This window comes from Meleagris gallopavo, chromosome 22 (genome assembly GCF_905368555.1).
Source record: "Meleagris gallopavo chromosome 22, MGAL_WU_HG_1.1, whole genome shotgun sequence".
NCBI lineage: Eukaryota > Metazoa > Chordata > Aves > Galliformes > Phasianidae > Meleagris > Meleagris gallopavo.
This window is the reverse complement of record NC_139425.1, coordinates 8,019,758-8,043,574: the sequence shown is the minus strand read 5'-3', so window position 1 is coordinate 8,043,574 and position 23,817 is coordinate 8,019,758. Positions and strand designations below refer to the sequence as shown.

The window sequence follows — 23,817 nt, the reverse complement described above, 5'->3', positions numbered from 1 at the left end:
CTGGTAATTTTAAGGCCAGCCATATTACACAGCAGAAAGCCAAGAGAAGCATGAATGAAGCTCATGCTTGAGGATCCCGCTGAAGGTCAGGAAGTATTTGAACTTTCCTGTCCAGCAGCAGAGCTTATTTGTGCCATGATGTGCTTCTCTCCTTGCTCAGAAGCAGTGTTTGATTTTTTTAATGTTGAAAGGCAAACTACCAGACTGCTACACCACCAAAGGGATCCAGGAGAGCAGCTTCTTTCATAGACCAGATTGGCCTGAGAAATGCTGGGCCACCTTCTGCCTGGGTGGAATGGGCAAGTGGTAAAAGACAAGCAGCCTGAAAAGAAGATAAAAGGTTGTATTTGACCATTTAATCTCTCTCTGCTTGAAGAAGATGAGCAAGATGTGGCTTGTGAAAAGGGAAGCCTTTTCCAAGCATATGGTCTACTGGCCAGTTCTTCCCACTCCACCTCCACAACCCATCTGAGTTTGAGTTGTGTAATCTCTCAAAGGAGTGCTCTCAAAGTTCAGCTCGTCAAGAAATCTGCCCCATGACCTATTCAGGGAAGTCTCTTCATTCCTCACATCCTCATCTTTGCTTCCCATTTGTGAAAGTGAGAGTTTGGCCCCAGCTGAAGCCAGGCTGTTGCAGAACTAGCACACACGAGAAGAGGTTGACTCATCCCAGCAGCAGCAAAAGCCCTTGCTTTAGCTTCTGACCCTCTGCAATTTGCCTTGATGTCCATGTACCATACCAAGACAGTCAGCGTGTGGCATTCTCCACTTCTTCACGTCATCTGCTCCCCATGCAACCATACTCAGTGAATCCCTCTTAACCATGTGCATAAAAATCCTCCTGAAACTGCTTCTAGGTGCTCTGCTGTTTTTTCGTCCAGAGTTAATGAATAGAATGGTTACAGAAATGTGTCAGCTGAGCCAAGGAGCTATTCAGCTGCACTCCTGTCAGTTAAAATCATTAACTAAATCTCAGTCTATGGCAGACAAGAAGGACAGGAGCACACATTGGGAGTCTGAGAGTTTATGAGAAGACGGTTAACTTGCCTGTGGACTTGGGATCAGAATATCCCTAAGGAAAAATGTATCTGAGCAATTCTTTTTGTCTGTCTCAGAATAAATTCTTCACATTAGTTCCTTCTCTAGCAGGAAGAATGCTATTTGGCATGGAATACTCTGCGCTTTGCAGTCCAGGGATGCAGAGCACACTGTGAGAGCTGTGGATTAGCGTTAAGGATTACAGTGATTTTAATATTTTTTTCCTGTTAAGCTACTGGTAGACTCAGAGCAGATGTCTCTATTAAGGGTCAGTGTGGGATTGTGGTGCATCTTCCAGCAGCACCAAGAGAGCAGCTGCCCAGGGCTCCCTGCTGCCCTACAGAGCTGCTCACCTGAGCAGCCTCTGATTTGCAGCCCCAGACTTTCTATCCCCTCCCCAGTGCCTTCACAGCCTCTTGTCCCTCCCGCTCCAGGTACAGAGCAGAGCAAGCAGATCGTCTTTGCTCCCAGCACGGAGCCAGCCTTTGTCACTGTCCCGCAGAACAGCTTTGGGGAGCCCTTCGTACTCAACCCCAACACTTGGTCTCTGATTGTCGAAGCAGAGGGTGTGCTGCTGGTAAGGACCAGCCCCTGTCTTCCATCTACCATGAGGAGCTTCAGCAGCTCTACGGGGACAAGTGTCCTACATGGAACTCACTCTCCTTTTTCTCTGCCTAGGACTATCTGGTCTTGCTACCCAGCTCATACTATGAAGCTCCAATACTGCAGTTAAAGGTCACAGATCCGTGTACATACCAGCCAGCCCCAGAACAAGCCACCCAGAAGTAAGAATCTCTGTATCTTTGTGCCATGTGGGACTCAGCTCTTCTTGGCCCGGAGTTAAGAAAAATATATAGTGTACATCTGATGGGGGTCTGGATGCAGTAAAACTGTTTTGTGGAGTGCTTGCCATGGTTGATAAATTCTGCTGAGCCTGCAGTGGCCTAAAAGTCCAATGCACAGGTCGCCTCATCCATGGCACAGTCAATCCTTGTTCTTGATCTAACACAGTAAGACCATAGCCATTTCCTATGCTAAGATACATTTCCAGTGCCGTATACGTCAGTCAGTAGTGCTGGAAAATGGCTTCAAGTTAGTGCTTGCTGGACTATTTAAAATGAATGGGCAGAGTCTGGTCAGTGCTTAGAGCGTCTCAGTGCATTTGCATGTGCTGCCCAGAACCCCTCTGTCCATGCTGGTAGGGAGGCTGGGTGGGTTCTGGACATCACCCATCCTCTCCATTATAGCAGCACTCCTCAGCATAAAGCACACTCCAAGGGGAGAAGTTTTTTGTTCTGACTGTTCTTGCTGGTCCTGTAACATGTGGACTTGCACCACAATTACTAGAGATGCTTCTTTGGGCAGGGCAGTCTTCTTGCGTGTCTTTGGCTCTTACAGCTGTTATGTAACAAAAGCTCTTTTCAAATTCTTACACTTTTAGTTGCCTCTTGTATAAATACCTGTCTCTGGATGGCTTCCCTGCTGTGGCAGGGGTGGATGCCGTGTGCAGGCTGGACAACAGGTTACCCAGAGGCTGTCCCACGGAGCAACTCACCCCTTCCCATCCCTGGATGGCAATGTGCAGTGGCAATGATGTGAGTAGCACTTTTGCTTCATCCCTTGCATGGTGGAGTCATCTCTGCACTGCCTGGTGCTTTGCATACCTGGGCAGGTTATCAGAAGGATGCTGCACCCAAGTGCACCTCAGTTGCTCCATCAGTGTTGAGGCTGCGTGCTTGCATGCCCTGTTGCTCAAGACCAAAAGCAGTGTCTTGCATGCAAACAGCTTACAAAGACTTGCATGGCACGTGGTAAGGGATGTCACATCCTCTCAGTCCCCTGCAGCCCTGGCTTGTACCCCTAGAGTGTTCTCTGAGAACCTACAGCATGCAAGTAACAGAGGTGAAGACACTGCAGACAGCTGAACACAAAGGCACAAACCTCAGGGTGTAAAGCTGGAACAAATCAGTCCATGCAAACAAGTAGCATGTGCTTCTGAGTATGGCTTGTTCTGCACCGATTCATTCAGCAGCAACTGCTGCACAGGGATGAGGGGAGATTGATTTGAGGATCAGAGCTGTGAACACCTTTTAATTCATGATCACTTGGAATGCCACAAATGAGTGCCATCGTGTGTCTTTTCCTGTGAGGGGTGCAAACAGCAGTGGGGTGCAAACTCCAGTGTTTGCTGCAGAGGATTTGTAACACAGGCATCACATGTACTTGCTGTGGGAGGTGGGACAGGACCCCCTCCTCCAGCTGCGTCTCTGTTTTCCAGGTGGAAGTCCAGTTGTCGCTACCTGTTGCCCAACCTGGAAAATACGTGTTGGTGGTGGAGTATGCCAATCCCAATGCTTTGCATCTGGTGGGTGTTGCCATCAGCTCACCGCACTTAGCCATGCAACAGGGCACGTTCACCTTCTACCCATGTGTCTACAGGTATGGTGAGCTCTGAGAGAGTAAGTTCAGTCCTCCTGTGACCTGGCTAGGACAGACTTCCTTGGTTGAGCTTTTTCTGCCTTATGGCATAAGTAAAGCAATGCTGCAGTGTTGTATATCTAAGCTGCATGTGTACAAACTCATTCTAACTGGATATGGATTTTACTGAGTGGCTGTCCCTGGGAACTGCATGGCATCCCTGGCACATTATCGTGCCAGCGTAGTCCTGTAATACCTCTGCCAAGTGGCCTATTGCTCCTATTTGCAACTGGGTACATTGGTAGGGGCCCTGATTTGGGGAATGGCCTACAGGCAGATTTATTGGAGCCATTGGTGAAGATCAAACCATGCCCCTTACTATAGAAATGTCTGACTTCAGGCTGCAAACTGTGCAGTGGGAAATGTCTGAGGTGTCCTTGGGAAAACTGCCAGAAAAGTCATCAAAAGATTTACAGCGATTTTGTCTAAATGTCTCCAGGACATATAGCTGGCAAGACAAGAAATGTGTCACGACCCTGCTCAAGGCTGGCCTCAAAATCTGTTTTTGTCTCACAGTTTCCTTTGTCGAGGGGTTGCTGTGGATTCCCAGAGCAGATTGGCAACTTTTGAACTTACCTCAGAGGCTACGATTCGGTTCATCGCTGACCTGGCTGACTTCTTCCTGGTGAGGCTCCCTATGAGGGTTGCTGTTCACAGGTTGCAAGGAGAGGTGGGAGCAGTACCTGGCTGGCAGAAGGGCTTTCTGGCCCTGGTTGGGCTGGATGCTAGATCTCCATCTTATGTCATGTGCAGTCCAAGGTGGAGAGCGTGCTCAGCAGCATGTTTTGAAATAGATCACAGGACTTGGGTTTGGGAGAAGATGCTGACAGGAAGCTGCTCTTTGTAGGAGCTGTGCAGCAACATGACAGTACTTCTTCCCACTTTACCTGGAGACATTCATAGTTGCTTAGATGGAGATAGAAGTGGAGCTCCTAAACACCTTAGGGCTTGTACCGGGGAAGAAGAGGCAGGAAATAGGTGTGGCCTGCTGTGTGTTAGCCAGTGTCTGATGAGGGGATGTTTGGTGCTCTGATGGTGGACTCAGAAGCCACTGTAGGCTCCCAGAGGCTGATGTGTAACTGAAACTGCTCCTTTCCATGCGTGGCAGCACAAAGTGTACCTTGCTCCTGCTGAGCAGTTCACCATGGAGTTCGTCGAGCCGAAGGTGCATTGCATCAGTGTCCATGGCATGTTCTCATCCAATAGGTAAGAATCTGAAGACCCTCAGGATTTTAGTGTGAATGTGGCTGTAACTCAAAAATGTTGCTTGCCCCATTTCCCTCAGCTTTGCAGCTTCTTAAGTTTTTGACCTAGCTAAAATAAATCAGTGGCATAGGAGGCTGAGGTGAAGCACCTTGTCCACATCCACTAAGCAGGCGGTGCTGGAACAAGGGCTGGAAGCCAGGTGGCTGGCCCTGTCCCTGGGCTCCACGCTGCTTCCTGTGGCAGGTACTGAGCTGTCACCATGAATAAGCTTGCTTTCTTGTCCTTGCTTGCATGCAGCAAGAGGTACTTGTTGCATTCTTGACATATGTGTATAATATATGCACAGAAATAAGCCTTCGCAGGGTTTTTGTCCTTACTGCCTATGTCACAGAGCTGCAGGTCCCAGTAAGAAGCTCTCCCTCATCAGTCATGCTTCATCATCCGCCATGCATTACAGGTTGTGCTTTTCCTGCCAGGATCCCCAAAGCCTCTCTCTTTACAACCCCTTGTCTCCTTTTGCAGCAGCTCCTGCATTCCCTCAAGATTCCTCAAGCTTTCCCAGTCAGTCGTTCTGGAGGGGCCCAGGCTCTGCCTCTTGCCCCTGATGTCCCCCTGGCTCAGGCTGTCCATGTGGCTCCAACTGGAGTCCCACTGGAGCCTGCACCTCGGCCTCCCACAGCAATGGACTCCACCACAGAGCTCATCCTCCTGCAGCCACCACAGGTAGCAGCATCAGCATCAGGGGTGGGCTGGATTTTTCCTTCTTTCTTCTGTAGCTTTAACAATTCAGCAATTAGTAGTTTTGGAATTTAACGAGGACTTTAACCTTGTCCCTGAAGCTGTAATTCCCATGGGCCCCTCTGTCTTACCTCCATTCTACCCTGCTTGGTTCTCTGGGCTCCCAGGAGCAGCTTTGCAGGTGGTACCATTAAGGGGGAAGAGTGGAGAGCTGGGAGGTGGATTCACCAAAAGTCTGACTGATATGAGACAGTTGGGTAATTGGGGCAGAAATCACAGATGTGGTTTTTTTGACTCTGTTCTTATGTTTGGGGCCAGGCTGCTGTTGTGTTTAACAGCCGGATTCAGAACTTGGGGCGCTACGCTTTTGTTCTGCACTACTACCAACCCAGCCATCCCACCTTCCCTGTGGAAGTGTTGATCAACGGTGGGCGCATCTGGCAAGGTGAGATGGGCAAGGTTCCAGGGAAAGCTGCTAGTGGGCAGAAGCCCTCAAAGAGGGGTCCCAGAAAGTTTTTCATGCCAAAAGTTAATGGTGAGTTCTCCAAGGATTGCAAATGTGAAGAAAGACTGACTCGTGTCTTTGAAACCAGAAGGGGGTAATGGGGATTCCAAGGTAAATGTGGGACCAATAGATTTGTTGTTTTTTCAGGTCAGACCAATGCTACTTTCTGTCCACATGGCTATGGGTGCCGGAGCCTGGTAGTTGCCGAGGACCAGATTGTCCTGGATGTTACTGACAATGATCTGATGGTGGTTGTTCGAGTGCCAGAAGGCAAACAGCTGTGGCTGGTGAGCATTCCTCTGGGCAGCTCCTGGGGCATACTGGACCAGGCTCCAGCCACATGGCTCCAGCAGTGCTGGTCTTTGGGGTCCTTGGGAATATCTATGGCTGTGTCAGCGTAAGAACATTTCCCATCATCACTCAGTTCTGAACCAGCTTAGAAAGGTGCAGTCTTCAGCATTAGTGTTGTAGAACTGATGGCAGGATCCACAGAAGCAGGACCAGTATATGACAGTTATCCTTCGCTGTGTGGTTTTGACACCAAAGCAAGGCAGAAACCTTGGGCAGCAGGGCTGCACTGACCAAAATCTGGGTAAATAGCTGAAAGGCAGCACAGGAACCCAGACGTCTTCATGTCTGGGAGTTTAAGATGACATCAGGTGCCTGCTTTGTGTTGAAGCACAGCCAGTGCTCCCCTCTTAGGGTATTCTGCCAGTGTGTTTGAGTCACTCCTCATGTGGAGCATTAGAGCAGAGGGAGCCTTATGGATAGATCAACCAGAGAGTTGGCCCTCACTCTTTTCAGTACTCAGATACCTTTGTATGTTATATTGTGTACCATGAGGGATGAGGTGATGAGAAATTAAAGGTGCAATTGGACTTCTGAGTGAGCTCCTTTTGGATTGCATCCATCAGCTCAGCTGAAGAGCCTGGCTCACCCATCTTGTCCTTTGCAGGATTACATCCTCGTGGTGCCAGAGGACAGCTACAACTCTCAGTACCTGCAGGAGGAACCCCTGGACAAGTCCTATGACTTCATCAGCAGCTGTGGCATTAACAGCTTCTATATCAAGTGAGGCACTTGGCTTTGGATGGGTGCTGTGCTGTATGGGGGCTGCACGCTCCTCAGGGAGCAAAAACATGTTCCCTTTATAGGGATTGTGGGGAGGTTACTGTTTAATACTTTCCTTATGTAGTGACCAAACCTGAGGGTGTTTGGGGATCTTTCCATCCCACCAATTTAGCACATATTGATAGAAGAAATCCTGCTGGATTTTGGGGTGGTGGGGAGGCTGCATGACGATTCCTCATGTCTTCCTCTGCAGTCCCAGCACATCGTCGAGGTTTTGCCGCGACTCCGCCATCTCACTGTCCCTCTTCTACAACAACGGGGCACAGCCCTGCCAGTGCCACGAGGCAGGGGCACGGGGCAGCCAGTGCGAGCCCTTTGGTGGGCAATGTCCCTGCAAGTCCAATGTCATCGGGCGAGAGTGCTCCCGCTGCGCCACTGGCTACTGGGGCTTCCCCAACTGCAGGCGTAAGTTGTCCTGTCTCCTGCCCTGCTTTGTGCAGCACTGGCTACTTGGCCTCTTTTGGGGCAAAGACAGAATTGGAAACAGTTTATTTTCTAGCCTTGAAACAGCTTCAGGAAAGCGGCCCAGCTCTCTGCAGAGCTGCTGAGCTCTGCCTCCGTTGTCCTGTGTCTTTCTTGGGCTGCGTGGCTCTTGCTTTTCCAAACACACCTCCTTTTTGTCTCTTGCAGCCTGTGACTGTGGGACACGTCTCTGCGATGAGGTGACGGGGCAGTGCATCTGCCCTCCTCACACCCTGAAGCCGGAATGTGTTGTCTGTGAGCCCCAGACCTTCGGTTGCCATCCCCTCATCGGCTGTGAGGACTGCAATTGCTCTCAGCCTGGAGTGCAGGAGCTGACGGAGCTTGGCTGCGACGTGGACAGCGGGCAGTGCAAGTGAGGAAGCCCTGTCCCTGTGCACGGCACAGCTGGCAGTATCTCTGGTTGCTGCTGGGGTGATTGGAAACACTGGAAGGGTGCAGGGAGGAAACATGCAGGATAGGGAAATCTCTGTCAGCACCGTGTGCCTCCCAGCACGGATGAAGCTTTGCAAATACAGCAGCATAAAGCATAGTTTTCTAATGCTGCATCTTTTGCATCCCGCCCAGGTGCAAACCCAATATAATTGGGCGACGGTGTGACCTCTGTGCCCCTGGCTACTACCACTACCCCAGCTGCCGGCGGTGTGACTGCCATCCTGATGGCACTGAAGCGAGCGTGTGCGACCCGGTGACGGGGCAGTGTCACTGCAAGGTCAGTCCTCCAGTGCCTTCATGTGATACATTTGTGCTGGGTTCAAGTCTCCGTGCTCTGGTTGTACAGCCTTGGGGCTGTGGGTGTTTGATTCCTACTGGGTTGTGCGATTCAGAACACCCTGACAGCCTTTTCCCCATCTTGCCTGACTGCCAGGGCTCACTCACCAAGCTGTCCGTGGGCTGTCAGGCAGCCTGAACTCTGAGCCCTGTTGTCAGAGAATGATGGAGGTGAAGCTGTCAACCCACTGACTCCTGCTCCTGTGTGGGCGGAGTAACTCAAACTGCTGTTCAGCTGCCTTCTCCTGCTGCTTTGCAGGGCTTACAAGTACTTAGTTCAAGTGAATTCAATGTTTGCTGGGTGGTGTGCTAGCAAACCTGTTCAGGGACTGCTTAATTGTCTTTCATTGTCACAGTGATGAACCTTGTTGGGCCTGATCACTCCTAGAGCCATCTCTGCTCTCTGCTAAGATGCAGCAAGGAACCTATGGCACTACTGAGCTTTGCATATTTTCCAGGAAAATGTGGAGGGCCCAAGGTGTGACCAGTGCCGGCTGGGGACGTTTTCTTTGGATGCCAGCAACCCCAAGGGGTGCACCAAGTGTTTCTGCTTTGGTGCCACCAATCGCTGCCGCAGTGCTGTGAAGTACCGAGCTGAGGTGAGGGACCAGCAGCGTGGCTGTGCTGCTGTCTTGGGTCTTCATTGTACACTTGTCTTGCTGGAAGAGAAGATGTGAGGAGTGTTATCCTTGTCCTGCCCATCTCCCATTTTCAGCCCTTTTTCCTGGTCTTTGGAGTCTCATAGGGTGGAAAGTCATGGATGGCATTTGGGGATTATGTCAGGCAAGGGCGGTGCTCAGTTTTCCAGTGGCTTCATCAGGATGTGTGTGAGGTTGTGCCCTGTTGGCATCTTTTCAGCCACACTGAGAATTGCTCTTCTAAGCATCAGCATCCAGATGCCTTCCGTAGCTCCTCCAGAGCACAAGGGGAGAAACATGTATGCTTGATCTTCCCCTGCAGTTCATCGACATGAATGGCTGGCTTTTGATGAGCAGTGATCGCCAGGAGGTGCCAACAGCCCTGAGCCTGCAGGAGCAGCTCCTCCGTGCTGATCTCAGGAACCTCCTGGATGCCTATCAGGAGCTCTATTGGGTTGCACCTAGCTCCTACCTTGGGGACCGGGTAAGAACACAGTGGCAGCTGGACCAGCAGTCTTGCACATCCCTGACCCCACTCTCTGGTTGAGCACGGACAGCTCTGACTCAGGTTGCAGGTAGCAGCTGATACAACTTGGCTCTTCCTTAGGTTTCCTCCTATGGTGGCCACCTGCGCTACGAGCTTCACTCTGACCCACGGAGGGGTGATGTCTTCATTCCCATGGAGTCCCGTCCGGATGTGATCCTGAAGGTGCAGCCCGAGCAATTCACCAGTGCCTCCTGCTAACGTGTGCAGGATGACGTGGTGACCAATGCCTTCCTTGCTTTTCTCAGGGAAATCAGATGAGCATCATGTTTCTGGAAGGCTCCTACCCTTCCCCAGGGGAGGTACATGAAGGCCGGCTGCAGTTGGTGGAGGTGAGTTAGCACACTATGCACCAAGTGCTCAGATGCTATTGAAAGGAAATGACTAGCTTGTCGGCAGCAGGGAGCATTGCTTTGAGCTCAGTATTTTTTGGATGGTCCTGTGTGGAGCCAGGAGTTGGATTTGATGATCTTTATGGGTCCCTTCCAACTTGGGAAAATCTGTGATTTTTGATGGTGTCTTTTGCAACTGGCTGTGAAAATCCAAGAACTGCTTTACCTGTGAAAAGAGAGCTGAAGGTCGGACTGAATGCCATAAAATAAGGCTTTATTCTTGTCAGTAACGTCAGATCTTTTTCCTCTAGAGTAACTTCAGGCACACGGAGACACACAACCCTGTATCGAGAGAGGAGCTCATGATGGTGCTGGCAAACCTGGAGCAGCTGCAGATCCGGGCACTCTTCTCCCAGCTCTCCTCCTCCGTGTCCCTGCGTCGTGTGGTCCTGGAGATTGCAACGGATACAGCTACAGGTGTCCCTGCCAGCAACGTGGAGTTGTGCTTTTGCCCAGCTAACTACCTGGGTGACTCCTGCCAGGTAGGAGCAAGAAGAGCTTGCACGATTCTAGGCAGAGTGGTTGAACAGCTGCAGACAGACACCCCTCGTGTCCCAGGTTGGGGTTTGGATCAATGTGCAGATCAGTGGTGCTGCACAGTCTGCTTCCAGGCCAACCCCTGAGGGTTTTAGCTTTGATCACAGATCAGGCTGTGCCTGAAGAAGGAACAGCATCTCCCAAATTCCCCCACACTGACCTGTTCGCAGCTTCCCTCCTGCCAAAGCACAGCACACCTGAGGGATGTGTGCCAGCTGCATCTGGCCTCTTGGAAGGGACATACTAGGAAAATTTGTTGAAGACCTAAATCAAGTTTGTGCAGTACCTTGGAGGAGATCCTCTGCCTGGCTAGTTATTTCTTACTGATGAGAAATAGAAAATCTTTGTTGTTGTTTTTAATCTCTTCTCCTTCAATACAGTCCAGTGGGAATTCTGTCATGGAAATTAAATGGGTCTGTTTGCTTTCCCTGAATGTTTCAGGCTGTTTTTCACATTTCTTTGCTGTCTCCTCAGGAATGTGCTCCAGGTTACTACAGGGACACCAAGGGGTTATTTCTGGGGAAATGCATCCCATGTCATTGCAACGGCCATTCAGACCAGTGCCTGCCAGGATCTGGGATATGCCTTGTAAGTAAACAATGAGACAGCATGGCATTTTGGAGCTGGAAAGCTGGAGTTTGGAATCTGTAGTGTGGGATTTAGAAAGCTCTTCACATGCAAACTGTGCCAGTGGGACCATGCTTGAATTAGAGCTTTAGCTGCATGTGCCATTTTGGGGGTGTTCCCCACTCAGGGTCAGGTGGAAGATAGTTCTGGGAAAGAAAAGGGACTGCAGCATCCAGATACCTCGTGGGGTTATTTCCTGCTGGCAGTGCTGAGCCTGCAGCATGACTTGTCCTTGCAGAACTGCCAGCACAACACAGAGGGAGATCACTGTGAGCAGTGCAAGGATGGCTATGTGGGCAGCCACAGTGCTGACGGGAGCCTGCAGTGTGTCGGATGTCCGTGTCCTCTTTCCATTGCCTCCAACAAGTGAGCACCCTTGAATGGGATTGTCCCCACATCAGGGCAGATTTGTCCCTGGGGATGTCCCAATGCCAACCTTGTCCCTAGACTCACACCTGCTCCCTAGCAGCCCACACCACGGGGCCAGTGCCTTGGCACCACCTCAGGTGACAGCTGCACTTTCCCATTCACCCCTTGTTGTTTTAGTTTCGCCATTGGTTGTGTGCACAAGGGCTCCAGCACACAGTGCCTCTGCAAGCCTGGCTACGCTGGACCCAACTGTGAGCGGTAAGGAGGATGGCACCTCTGTTTCTTGGGCCATGGCCCCATGCTAGTCCCATGCAGCCACTGCTGTGGCAGAGAAGATGTTCTTGTAGAGACTGCCTCGGAAATAGCTGGCTTTGCCTTGAGTGTGCTTAGCTCGAGCAGGATCTCTTTCAGTTCCTTTCAGATGCACATACTCCATTGCTGTCTCTACTGCTGATATATTTTGTTAGTGTGGTTGCATTGCTTAACTGTGCTTTGCCTTGACTTGCAGTCTATGATAAAGGCATCTTTCTGGGGTATCATAGTGCCAAACACAAAGTGCTTTGAAATCCCCATCAATTACTATCCTTTTGGATGCCCTCAGTGCTGTAATTGCTCAAGACTCAGGGGTGGTGCAGACTCTGGGATCCCCCAGTGCCCTGGCTGTGTTTTAACTCGCTGTGTTTCTCCAGGTGTGCCCCAGGATACTATGGCAATCCCCTGGTGATTGGCAGCTCGTGCCAGCCCTGCGACTGCAGCGGGAACACGGATCCCAACATGCTGTTCAGCAGCTGTGACTCCCTTACAGGCACCTGCACGGGCTGCATGCATCACACAGCCGGTGCGCGGTGCGAGGTCTGCGCCCCTGGCTTCTATGGGGATGCAGTGGCAGCCAAGAACTGCACAAGTAAGTGGGACCGGCAGCAAGCACTGGGGGAAGAAGGACAGATTGACCAGGGACATGTCAAGAGTTTTAGCAAAGTTGTACAGCATTCATTGGGCTGTGCATTGCACGGGTGAGTCATGCACTCAGTTGCATGCATGCCAGAACAGGCAGCCTCTGAAGATGGTAATAGGAAAGAAAGCATCTCCAAAAACCTGCCCTCCAGCATCACAACTCCAGAGCTTCTGATCCAGCCCTGTTTGCAAGCTGCCAAGCCACACCTGGGTTGGAACAGCCTTGCTCCAAGCAGCTTCTGCAGCAGCAGTGCTGGCACTCCCTGGGAGCGTGGGTGTGCACAGCCCACTGCCAGCTCTGCTCCTGTCTGTCTGAGGAACAGCCAGACTGCAGCTAACCAAAGGGGAACTGCCCTGGGCAACCGTAATGGAAATAAACTGCCAGCAGGAGCAAATCCAAGCAGAGAAAAGTTGTGTATATGCTGTGATTGTGATAAGACGGGAGAAATGGGATTCCTTGTCAGGAGTAAGGAGGTCTGGCGTGGCTGATGGGTCTTTTCAATTCAACCTGTAACCCTGTGTTTTCCCTGGCAGAGTGCAACTGTTCACCCTGTGGGACTGATTCATGTCATCCACAAACGGGGCAGTGCTTCTGCAAGGCTGGAGTGACGGGGCAGCACTGCGACCACTGCGAGGTGAGGCTGCCTGTGTACCACGATGGTGCCTTTGCTTGTCATGGGTGCTCAGCTGCAGCCTCAGCAGCAATGCAGTACCCTATGGGAAGCTGCAGCAGACCTCATTTCCCTGCGTGTATCCAGTATGAGCTGTGCAGGATAAGGGTGGTTTTGCCCTGACCAATGCCCACACTGACCTACTTTTCCCTAGGAGGGATACTACGGCTTCGAGGGATGCTCTGGCTGCCGGAGGTGTGACTGTGATGTTGGTGCCATGGGGAGCAGCTGCCATGCACAGACAGGCCAATGCCACTGCCTGCCCGGCGTCAGCGGGTTGCACTGCCAGCAGTGTGCCCAGGCTACTGGGGCTTCAGTGACAGGGGCTGCAGAAGTGAGTCCTGCTTCCCAGCTGTCGGGTCCCTCACGAGAAGGAGCAGGACACGGTTTTGGTGACACATGTGTTTGTCAAATTGCTAGAGAAGGAAAACAACCAGCCCTTGTTGGGGGTCCTGTGCGTGTTGCTGGTTTGCACAGAGAAGCCCCCAGCAGTGCATGCATGTAAATGGGCAGAGATGCAATTGCACAGCTGGAGTAAAGCCACCTATTCCCCTCCCTTCGGTGTGACAAAATAATGACACGGGTGTTTCCTTGTTATTGAACTTGGCAGAGTGTGAGTGCAGAGGGGGCTCTTGTGACCCACGCACTGGGGAGTGCACCTGCTCCAACGGGCTGACAGGGAAGCAATGTGACGCCTGCATGCACAACTATGAGATCCCCGTGGCAAACGGCCCAGACAGCATGAGGTGTGAAGGTGTGTATGCTGCAGTCCTGGGGAAGGAGGTGAGGGAAGCTCTGGCAAAGGGCTCTGCTGACTGTTCCATTCTCTGGGCAGTGTGTGACAGCTGCGTCCTGCTCCTGCTGGAGGATCTACAGAGCATTGAGATGTCCTTCCCCTCCATCCGGAGCCAGCTGGTCAACCTCAGCGCCAGCTCCATCGCCTGGGCTCGCCTCCATAGTCTCAACAGCACTATGGCGACTGTTGCTGTGCGTGGCAGGTCTGGTGCTGCTTTTTGCCTGTTTGTCCTGGCCTGCTGGCTTGATTTCAGCTCTTCTTTTCCAGAACCAACTGCGTGAGTACCACAGAGCCATGAACAAGGTCAGGCAAAGGGCTGATGAGCTGGAGGATGAGAACACAGACCTCACGCAGGATTTGAATGCGCTGCAGCACAGGGTAGGATATTTCTTCATCATCTTCCCATTGCCAGAACAAGAGTTCCCCTTTTATCTAAATTGAGGGCTTGGCTGAGAAACCCAGCTCAGTCAGGCTGCGTCTCCTCCTCAGCCCAGCACTGGGCTGTGGGTGCAGGGGTGTCTTACATGGCCAAGCTCCATGAGCTGCATTGCTCCCTTGGAGGGCTGTTAAACATGTCATGACATCAAGATGCCTGGAAAAATGTCTGTATGTACATATATCTGTGTTTTCAACAGCCCAACTGCAGAAGGGTTGTGTAAAACATGAACTTACGCTTCAGCTAATAGTTCTTTGTGTTTCAGATGATGATGACTCACAGAAAAGCAAGCCATTTAGAGCAGCATACAAGGGAGACTTACCAGAGAGGAGAGCAACTTCTGCTAACTATTCAAAGTATTCAGAAAAGCACTGGAGGTGAGTGAAGAGTCTCTGCTTTGTGGGCTTCTACTGCTGGGAATGCCACGTTGTCACTTTGCAAACAGCACAGAGCACTGCATCGCTTAGAAAGGGCCTTGGAAAAAAGAAGGGGAAATACAATTGTGATGGAGATCCACACAGGCTTGTGATTAAATAGGTAGACGAGGGGATATTGAACCTCAGGGGAGGTTTCAGTTGGATATTAGGAAACATTTCTTCTCCAAAAGAGCAGTGATGCAGTGGCACAGCTGCCCAGGGAGATTGGGGGGGATCACCGCCACTGGAGGTGTTCCAGAGCCGTGGAGATGTGGCACTGAGAGGCGTGGGCAGTGAGCACAGTGGTCTGGGGTTGAACTTGGAGATCTTAGAGGTCTTTTCCAACCTCAGTGATTCTGTGATTGTGAGACCCAGCTGTTAGGCTGAACACCATCTTTGGAAAAATATGTCAATGTGGCACAAATATTATTAAAAAGCATAGAACTCGACTTTCAGGAGAGATTTAGTAAAACAGAGAGGGACTTGGATCCTAGGATAGGAGGCAAAGCCACAGGAAAGTGCTTGGGATGTAGCACACGTTCCTGGTAAGGGCCCAGGGAACAGAAATGTGGCAGTGCCCTCAAGTGATGGCTCAGGCTGGATGTCCAAGCACTGCACAGAGGCTGCCTGCATTTTGGTGAGAGTAAGAGATGGAAGGTCTCAGTTGCAAAGGGACTGGGGTGAGGATGCTAATGAGACCTGCATTTCCCTGCAGACCTGGTGCGGCAGATGGCCACATTTGGGGCAGCAAATGCCAGCACCACCTCCACTGAGGAGTTTCGGCAGAAGATGGCAGAGGTGGAGAGGATGCTGAGGGAGATGAAGGAGCGGAGCCTGGGTGGCCAGGAGGAGCTGGCAAGGCGTGAGCACAAAGAAGCTCAAAAGTGTGAGTGCGGGTTAGCAGCACGGGGCAGAGCTGTGCTGGCCCTGCTTGGTCTGGTTATTGGCAGTCTGAATAAGTCACCCTGTGTTTCTTCGTATTCATTGTCACATGAGAGGGCACGATTATGCAGAATAATAGGGCTTCAGATAAGGGTTCTTCATATAGAGCCTTTCAGGCACGGCTGGGCATTTCTGAAAGAGATCCCATCCTTCTCACTAGAGGTTTTTAGACAATATTGTATGAGATCCTGTGTTATCTAGACTGAAAGAGGAAGGGATATCTGGAAAGTGAGACCAGAATTAGGCATTTCCACAGCCAAGCACAGAAAGATGAACACCAGTTCTCATCTTCTCCACCCCCAGTGTTGCACCGGGTGAAGAGTGAGCTTCATGCCCACTGGGAGTCCAACCAGGCACTGATGAGCAGCATCCAGGACTGGCTGGCACAGCACAGCTCCCAGCTGATGGATCTCCGCGATGCCCTCAATGAGGCTGTCAACAAAACCAGGCAGACAGAAGACTTAAACAGTTTGAACCGCAACAACCTGGAGGAGAGTCAGGTAGACCTGAATCAGATGAACCCATGCTTCCATGCAGTGAGAGGGAACCTCCCCTGACCCCGCTGGCTCCTAACTCCATGTCTTTGTGTCTAGCAAAAGAGCCGTGAACTCCAAAAGCAGTATGGGCTGGTGCAAGAGACCCTGAGGATGGCTGAGAATGCCCTGGCCAAGGTCTCCAACTTCCTACAGAAGATGGAGAGTGCGAAGGAGGTGTGTGATGGAGTTGCTTTGACATGGGCAGAGCACAGTGGGGCAACCACTGGGGGTGACACATGTCCTTGCAGGCATATGAGAAGCTGGCAGCCCTTCTGGATGGGGCAAAGCTGCCTCTGACAGAGCGAGTCAAGAAGTTCTCTCCAGCCAGCAGTAAAATCCCCATTGTGGAGCAGGCTGAGGAGCATGCCCGGCTCCTGGATGAGCTGGCAAGGAACCTGTCCAGGTGAGGCTTCTGCCCAGCTCCCTGGTTCTGTCATCCTGCTGGGGTTAAGGATGGGATACCACAGCCCCAGCACTGCAGCAGATTTGCAGCAGCGTGTTTTCTCCAAGGCTTGAGGAACCTGAGGAGCCCAAGGCGTTTGTCCTTGAGGACAGGAGCCCAGCATGAGTGGTCTCTGACGGCTTTGTCTTCCAACACAGCATTATCCAGGGCACAAACCAAGATGGCTTTATCCAGAGGGCGATCGATGCCTCCAACGTCTATGCCAGCATCATTGAAGCAGTGGGAAAAGCCGAGCGAGCTGCCCATGATGCCGATGAGGCTGCTGGCGAGGCTTTGATGGTATGTGCTGTGCAAATGAAAGAAAGCAAAATTCCATCTGCAGCTGTGCAGCTTTTCACACCCACACACAGTGGTCTGCTGCCCCTTCCCTTTGAGTCTGCAGCATTTTGTGCTAGAGAATGGAGCAACTGGGGAGGCCAGGGCTGGGCTTGGAAGCTTCAGGTCACCCCATTGCACCCCCGCTGCCTACCCCACTGCAGTTGTCCAAATGAATATCTTTGTGTGGGCCAGGGACTTGAATTCCTCATCCAGACCCCGAGACAGGACAGCAAATGTTTGTTTTACAGAATGTGATATCAGAAAATCTTGGGGCCATCTCTAAAGAGCTGAAGAGGAACAGCAGCAACCTTGAGGAGGGTGTGAGGAGAGAGCAGACAAAACTCAATGGGGGTGAGAGGGGATCCATCACAGGGTGGTGGCTTCGGGCTGGACAGAGACCCAACATGCAGAATACGTGTTGTTTTTATTTTTTTAATTGCAGCTATTAAAGGCACTCTGCAGGCAGCAAAGGAGAAACTGGCTGACCTCCGCAGGAAGAAGGAGCAACTCTTGAGCCAGCTGCAGTCTGTGCAGGATACGCTGGGCAGGGACCAAGGTTTGTTCTGGGTGTTCTCTGCCCCCATCCTCACATCCTGCTTGTGACCCAAGGCTGCTTCCTCCCCTCTCCTGACCATTTCGGGGATTTTCCTCCTATCTTTCCAGAGGACACCAAGGAGACAATTCAGAATGCCAAAGCAGCTGCCACAGAGGCCAACGAGACAACTGCGAGAGTGGAAGATACCCTGAGCACCATGAAGAAGAATCTGGATGAGTGGAAAGACAAGTATGGAGGCCTTCGAAGTGAAGACCTGAATCAGGCAGTCCAAGATGCCAGGAAATCTGGTGAGTGCTGATCCTGCTCAGCCTCTGGGGCTGAGAACAGTGCTTTCAGAAGCTGTGCTTTGCAGCTCCAAGTCAGGAGTGCAGGGAAGTGAGAGCCAACCCTGGATGCTTCTAATCCTGCTCCTTTATTTGATATCTCACTGCAGTACGTATATCACCCATGGCTTTATTGCAGGGGGTTGCATGTACTGAAGCATTTTCAAAACCCCATATCAAGGCTGCTGTGCATGGGGAAACAGCTGTGTGATTCAGCTTCCACTGCTTTTGACTTGCATGTCTCAGACCTGCCCGAGCTTCACATCTCTCTCACTAATGCTTAAAACAACTGCTTCTCTCACTCCAGTGTCCAGCTTGGAAAGCACCATCCCACTTCTGCTTGGGAAGCTGAGCAGCCTGGAGAACAGGAGGAATAAGAATGCCACTGTGTCAGAGAACATTGTGCGCATCCGGCAGCTCATCACGCAGGCGAGGAACGCTGCCAGCAAGGTGGGCTTGTGGGTGCCAGGGTGTGGGGTGAATGGGGGCTTACTTGGGCGTGCTTTGTGAATGGGAGAGGTACATAGAATAGCTCTGGAACTACCAAGCAGGATTGCTTTCTCATGGGAAAACTCCCAAAAGTGCACTTGGAAGAGCTGTTGGGCACGTGAGGTGGCAGCAGTGGGTTTCAGCTCTTTAGAGTTGGATTTCTTTCCCTCCAGGTGAAAGTCCCCATGAAGTTCAATGGCAGCTCAGGAGTGCAGGTCCGGATGCCGAGCAACCTGCAGGATTTGGCAGCCTACACATCCCTCAAATTCTACATACAAAACCCTGAGCCCAGGAGCCAGCAGGATGGGGCAGAGGAGGGGCGGTTCATTCTGTACCTGGGCAGCCGGGAGGTGAGTTGGGACAGGAGGGAAGCTGTAGGTAGCTGCTCCCCAGTTCTGGTGCACCAGGGAGAGCATTGCTGGGTGCTCTTGCCCGTTCTAATGTCAGTGTCTGGCCCTGTCTCTCCCCTACATTCAGGCCACTGGAGACTACCTGGGTATTGTGCTGAAGGACCGCAAAGTGCAGTGGGTCTACAAACTGGGCAACGAGGAGCCAGCTTCCCTGACCGTTGATGAGGAGATTGGAGAGCAGTTTGCTGCCATCAACATCAATAGGTTGGAGATGGGTGTGATACATTCTGAGGCAGATTGCTGGGAGCCTGTCCCTGCAGTGCATGTGGGTAGTGCTGTGTCCAAAAGATCAGCACTGAAACGCCTCAAAAAATTGTCAGGGAAATGGTCTCACCACATCATGGAGGGTCTGGGGGCTGCCTTCAGGTTGAAAGATGATGCTCTTTGGTAGAGCTGTGTGGGAAGGCCTTTTACTCAGGGAGAGCAAGGTTGGCTCTTCTTTGGGCATCTCTACTTCACTTGACCATCCCTCCCTGCTACAGGATCCTGCAGTACGGGCAGATGTCAGTGATAGTGGAAAGGCAGACGGTGCATGAGACCAAAGGAGACAGCGTCGCCAAGGGGGAGCAGGGGCTGCTCAACCTTGACCCACACAACGTGGTCTTCTACGTGGGCGGCTACCCACCCAGCTTCATGGTGAGATGGGTTTCCTAGGAGGTATCAGCAATATCTTTGAAGCATATTGGCAGGAGAGCCCATGATGTTTTCATGACAAAACCAAAATCAAACTGTTTGGCTACGTTCCCAGCCCCCTCCCACTCTGCGTTATCCCAACTACCGTGGATGCCTGGAGCTGGACACACTGAATGAGGAAGTGGTGAGTCTGTACAACTTCCAGCATACCTTCCAGTTGGATACCACCGCTGAGAAGCCCTGTGCAAGGTAAGGCATGCAGTCAGGCAGGGCAGCACCTGTCCCACAGGATCACCCTAACCCTTGGCTGCCCCATTTGGGGGCAGTTGGCTTTGGAATGATGCCTTGTGTCTCTTCTTCTGTGTTTCAGGTCTAAGTCCACAGGAGATCCTTGGCTGACCGACGGCTCCTACTTTGATGGTACTGGTTATGCGGAGATCAAGTTTGAAAGTCAGTTTGGCACAACCAAGCGCTTTGAGCAGGAGATCCGGATTGTCTCCTACAATGGCATCCTCTTCTTTCTGGAGAATCAGGCAGGTGCCACTCTTCTGGGGAGCCTTCACCCTTCAGTCAGTGTGATGGGGGTAATCTCGCCCCTACCTGCAGGTGTTCTCCATTCAGGGTGAGGAGATGTCTGTGGAGATCGTAGTGCTGTTTAAAGCAATACATCTGCACTATTGTTAAAAGCCACCAGAGGGCTGGATGCATCCCTCTCAGCCAGGGCAATCACTAGTCTGGTGCCAGAAGGACTGTCCTGAACTCCAGCACCCATGCACAGAGCTTTGAGCTGAACCAGGGTTCACCGTGGCACTTAGTGCTGCCAGGAACATTTCCATTGCCCCCACACAGGGTTGCTGCTCACACATGGATCCCTTGTTGCTGTCACAGTGACAGGTTGAGGTGTCAGCTGCAGGATCTACTTCTGCCAGTGCTGAGCCCTGATGCTGAGCATCCAACCTGCCTCCCACAGGGACAGTTCCTGTGCCTGGCCATCCGGGATGGGAAGCTGGTGCTTTACTATGACTTCAACACGGGTCTGGAGATGGCAAAGCCCAGCAGCAACTCTTCCTCCATCAGCAGCGCCACAAACAAAGCGGTAAGGGGGGAGTGGGTGTCCACGTGGGGGCTGGCTCTTCATCCAGAGTGCCAGCTGGGAGTCTGGAGCCTTGTTTTGGGGCAAGGTTTAAAGCCTGCAGGCTCTGGGCCTCCTTTTTGAGTGTACTTTGCTTGGAGACATGAATTGGACATTTCATGCTCTGCTCTCTAATGGATCCAGTTGCTCATTTTTCTTCTCTGTCTGCAGATCCAGATCTTCCTCCTCAAAATGAATAACAAGAAGCGCATCCTGGTGCGTCTGGAGCGCCTCACCATCTTCATGGTGGAGCAGGAGAACTCCTTGGAGAATGCTGTCTCCTACTACCTGGGCGGTGTGCCTCCAGCAGTGCTGCCCCCCAGGTGGGTCTGGCCCACCAGAGAGTGTGGGCAGTCTACATCTTCATCTCCAGTCTTGGAGGGTGGGCCTGGCCCTCCCTCAACCACATTCAGGACTGCTCAGAATCACAGAATCACAGAATTGTAGGGGTTGGAAGGGACCTCTAGAGATCATCGAGACCAACCCCCCTGCCAAAGCAGGTTCCCTACACCAGGTCGCACAGGTAGGCGTCCAGGCGAGACTTGAATATCTCCAGAGAAGGAGACTCCACAACCTCCCTGGGCAGCCTGTTCCAGTGCTCCGTCACCTCACCGTGAAGAAGTTCTTACGCACATTCGTGCGAAACTTCCTATGCTGCAGCTTATGTCCGTTTCCCCTCGTCCTGTCTCCACGTACCACTGAAAAGAGACTGGCCTCACCGCTATGGCTGCCACACCTCAGATATTTATAAACCTGGATCAGGTCCCCTTTCAGTCTTCTTTTCTCAAGACTAAACAGACCCAGTTCACTTAGCCTTTCTTCATAGGGGAGATGCTCGAACTTCCTCTTGCTGCCCATCACCGTGGGCTTGAGGATGGGACATCTCCAGGGTGGGTTGAGGTGCTGGTGGGTGTTGCTGAGCCTCCTTAGCTAAGCTGGGTGCTGTGAAGCAATGAAGCAATGACCACACCTGGTCATTGCGTGTCCTTCCTAAGTGCTCTGTCTGGGGGCTGCAGGGCCGGATCCTCGGTGAGATTGTCCTGTTAACGCTGCCTGTTTCTCCTGCAGCCTGAAGGCACTCTTCCCCACGGGTGGGCCCATTCGGGGCTGCATGAAGGGCTTGAAGGCTCTTGGCAAATACGTTGACCTGAAGCGCATGAACACTGTTGGTGTGAGCTACGGATGTACCTCAGACCTTCTGGTAAGTGCAGTGCTTCAGCAGCTGGGGATGGGGTTCAGCAGAGAAGGCAGCATGGGTCCTTAGGACAAATTCAATCTCCTCTTCATGCAGAAGTGTAAACTCCACAGCTCCTCAGTGCTGGGGGCCATGGTGAGGTGCCCCCATGGTTGGCCATAGCACTGGCCAGACCAAGTGAGATTCTGGATGCCTACAACAGTGGAGCTGGCTCTCACCTTGCTTCCATGGTGCCTCTTACAGGTGGCTCGCTCCATCAGCGTCCATGGCTATGGTTACCTGACTCTGGCCCTGAAGGATGTGCCTGCGCTGCGGAACTTCTACAGTGGCTTCAGCTTCCAGACGAGCCAACGTGAGGGGCTGCTGTACTACCACAGTACACAGGTGGGCACCCACAGTCCCCCCCAGTTGTCCCAGTAGTGGGACAGCCATCAGTTTGTGCAAGAGAATCAAGTGAGGCTCCTGCTTAGGAAAGAGAGGGATTTGGTTGAAATTTGAGTAGGGATAGAAGGGTAAATCCAAGTGAAATCTGGATAACGTGGGTAAACGGGCCCTACCTTGGGCTTGGTTGCTCAGCAACGACACAATGCTTTCTGCAGGAGGGGACATGCCAGGTGTCCCTCCAGAGGGGCCAGCTGGCCTTGAACCTGCTGGAAACCAAAGTCACCACTGAAAATACCTATGCGGATGACAGGACCCACTACGTGGCCTTCTACAGTGATACCCGGGGGTATGTGTCTTGGTGATGCACAGGTGCTGAGGGGCCAGCAGTCCTGGGGCCCTGCTCATCCTGCACCACTCCTACCCCATAGGGTGCGGCTCTACGTGGATGATGAGCTGCAGGACACTGCAGCTGGGGCCCGGGCCAGTTGGAGACAACGGAGGCAGCAGGATGACCGGGCACTCTTCCAGCTTGGGGGCTCAGCAGAGTCTGGTGCCCTCAGCAACCTCACTGGCTGCATTGGGAACGTCTTCGTCAAGCGGTGAGCATCACTGTGCTGCTTCCTGGTGAGCAGGACTTGGCCTCATTCTGCCTTTCGCCTGGCTTGGTTATGGGAACCTCTTCCCCCTGTGTGTAGGATCTCAGAGCCACAGATGGTGGTGGACCTGCAGCAGAATGTGGAGAGCATCAATGTCACCATGAGCTGTCCTTGGGGCGAGCGGCCGCAGCAACTCAGAGTTGCTCTGAAGAAGGACAGGAGGAAACCCAAGGTATCCCTGCTGACAGAACTCCCATCTTCTCCAGCCACCACCATAGCCCCTCAGTGGGGGACCCGGGGACCCTCCCTTCACTCTGTTCCTCGGTGCACCCCATGTAGGTGTCCAGCAGGCCCAGCTCCAAGGACCGCCGCCACGACCAGGCTGGGCTCTGCCGGCCGCAGCCCCGCACAGCCAGGGACACCTTCCGCTTTGGGGGATCCCCGAGCAGCCGCTGGGAGTTTGAGGAGATCCCGGCCTCCTTCAGCCAGAGGTGAGGCTCACTCTGTGCCCAAGCTATGCGGGCTCAGCCCTAGGAACCATCTCTTGCCTCTTGCAGTGATGGGAGGGCGGGGTGCTCCTGTCATCCCCTGTCCCTGCAGGTTCCATTTCTCCTTGGAGGTGAGGCTGAACTCCTCTAATGGGCTGCTCTTCTACGTGGCGGGCAAGCGAAGCACCTTCATGGCTCTTCTTGTCTCCAACGGGCGCTTCATCTTCCTGGTGGCCATCGGTGGGCGGCGGCTGCGCATTCGCAGCAAAGAAAAATACCATGACCAGCGGTGGCACACGGTAAGCAGAGCACTGGGTTTCAGCAAGGCCTTGCAGAGCTACTTTGCTCTTCCTTCTGGCTTCTCCCACTACGCAAAGTCCATGGCCCTGGCATCCATCTTTGGTCCTTGCAGGTCTTCTTCAGCAGAGATCAGAGCCGAGTCCACCTGGTCATCGATGGGCTGCGAGCCCAGAGTGCTACAGTGGCCACAGCAGAGCTTTTTGTAGCCCAGACCCCCTTGTACATAGGGGGTGTCCCAGAAGGAAGAGCCAAGGCTCACATGCTGGTAAGGGCTCGTGGGGAGTCCCCTGCCATCACCCCGTTTCTACTGGCTCCTGGTCCCACA

At 52.4% G+C, this 23,817-nt stretch overlaps 1 protein-coding gene across 1 annotated transcript in view; it reads left to right on the top strand.

Moving 5' to 3' along the window:
• The window catches only part of LAMA5 (laminin subunit alpha 5), a 79,706-nt gene that overhangs the window by 53,319 nt on the left and 2,570 nt on the right, over nt 1-23,817 (top strand). The window contains 54 exon segments of the mRNA XM_010722429.3: nt 1,473-1,615; nt 1,717-1,823; nt 2,480-2,633; nt 3,317-3,477; nt 4,033-4,141; nt 4,625-4,722; nt 5,245-5,297; nt 5,300-5,445; nt 5,779-5,905; nt 6,113-6,252; nt 6,921-7,036; nt 7,290-7,501; nt 7,727-7,931; nt 8,144-8,288; nt 8,806-8,946; nt 9,308-9,469; nt 9,593-9,694; nt 9,778-9,861; nt 10,173-10,403; nt 10,933-11,046; nt 11,324-11,451; nt 11,632-11,712; nt 12,144-12,358; nt 12,943-13,043; nt 13,234-13,372; nt 13,375-13,413; nt 13,690-13,833; nt 13,915-14,066; nt 14,143-14,253; nt 14,577-14,688; nt 15,443-15,613; nt 15,973-16,169; nt 16,263-16,379; nt 16,454-16,608; nt 16,806-16,947; nt 17,235-17,337; nt 17,429-17,542; nt 17,650-17,829; nt 18,173-18,315; nt 18,528-18,704; nt 18,832-18,968; nt 19,247-19,400; nt 19,513-19,646; nt 19,768-19,930; nt 20,368-20,493; nt 20,701-20,852; nt 21,598-21,730; nt 21,968-22,108; nt 22,324-22,454; nt 22,537-22,707; nt 22,804-22,936; nt 23,044-23,195; nt 23,305-23,491; nt 23,605-23,757. Coding sequence (XP_010720731.2) covers nt 1,473-1,615; nt 1,717-1,823; nt 2,480-2,633; nt 3,317-3,477; nt 4,033-4,141; nt 4,625-4,722; nt 5,245-5,297; nt 5,300-5,445; nt 5,779-5,905; nt 6,113-6,252; nt 6,921-7,036; nt 7,290-7,501; nt 7,727-7,931; nt 8,144-8,288; nt 8,806-8,946; nt 9,308-9,469; nt 9,593-9,694; nt 9,778-9,861; nt 10,173-10,403; nt 10,933-11,046; nt 11,324-11,451; nt 11,632-11,712; nt 12,144-12,358; nt 12,943-13,043; nt 13,234-13,372; nt 13,375-13,413; nt 13,690-13,833; nt 13,915-14,066; nt 14,143-14,253; nt 14,577-14,688; nt 15,443-15,613; nt 15,973-16,169; nt 16,263-16,379; nt 16,454-16,608; nt 16,806-16,947; nt 17,235-17,337; nt 17,429-17,542; nt 17,650-17,829; nt 18,173-18,315; nt 18,528-18,704; nt 18,832-18,968; nt 19,247-19,400; nt 19,513-19,646; nt 19,768-19,930; nt 20,368-20,493; nt 20,701-20,852; nt 21,598-21,730; nt 21,968-22,108; nt 22,324-22,454; nt 22,537-22,707; nt 22,804-22,936; nt 23,044-23,195; nt 23,305-23,491; nt 23,605-23,757 — 7,538 coding nt within the window.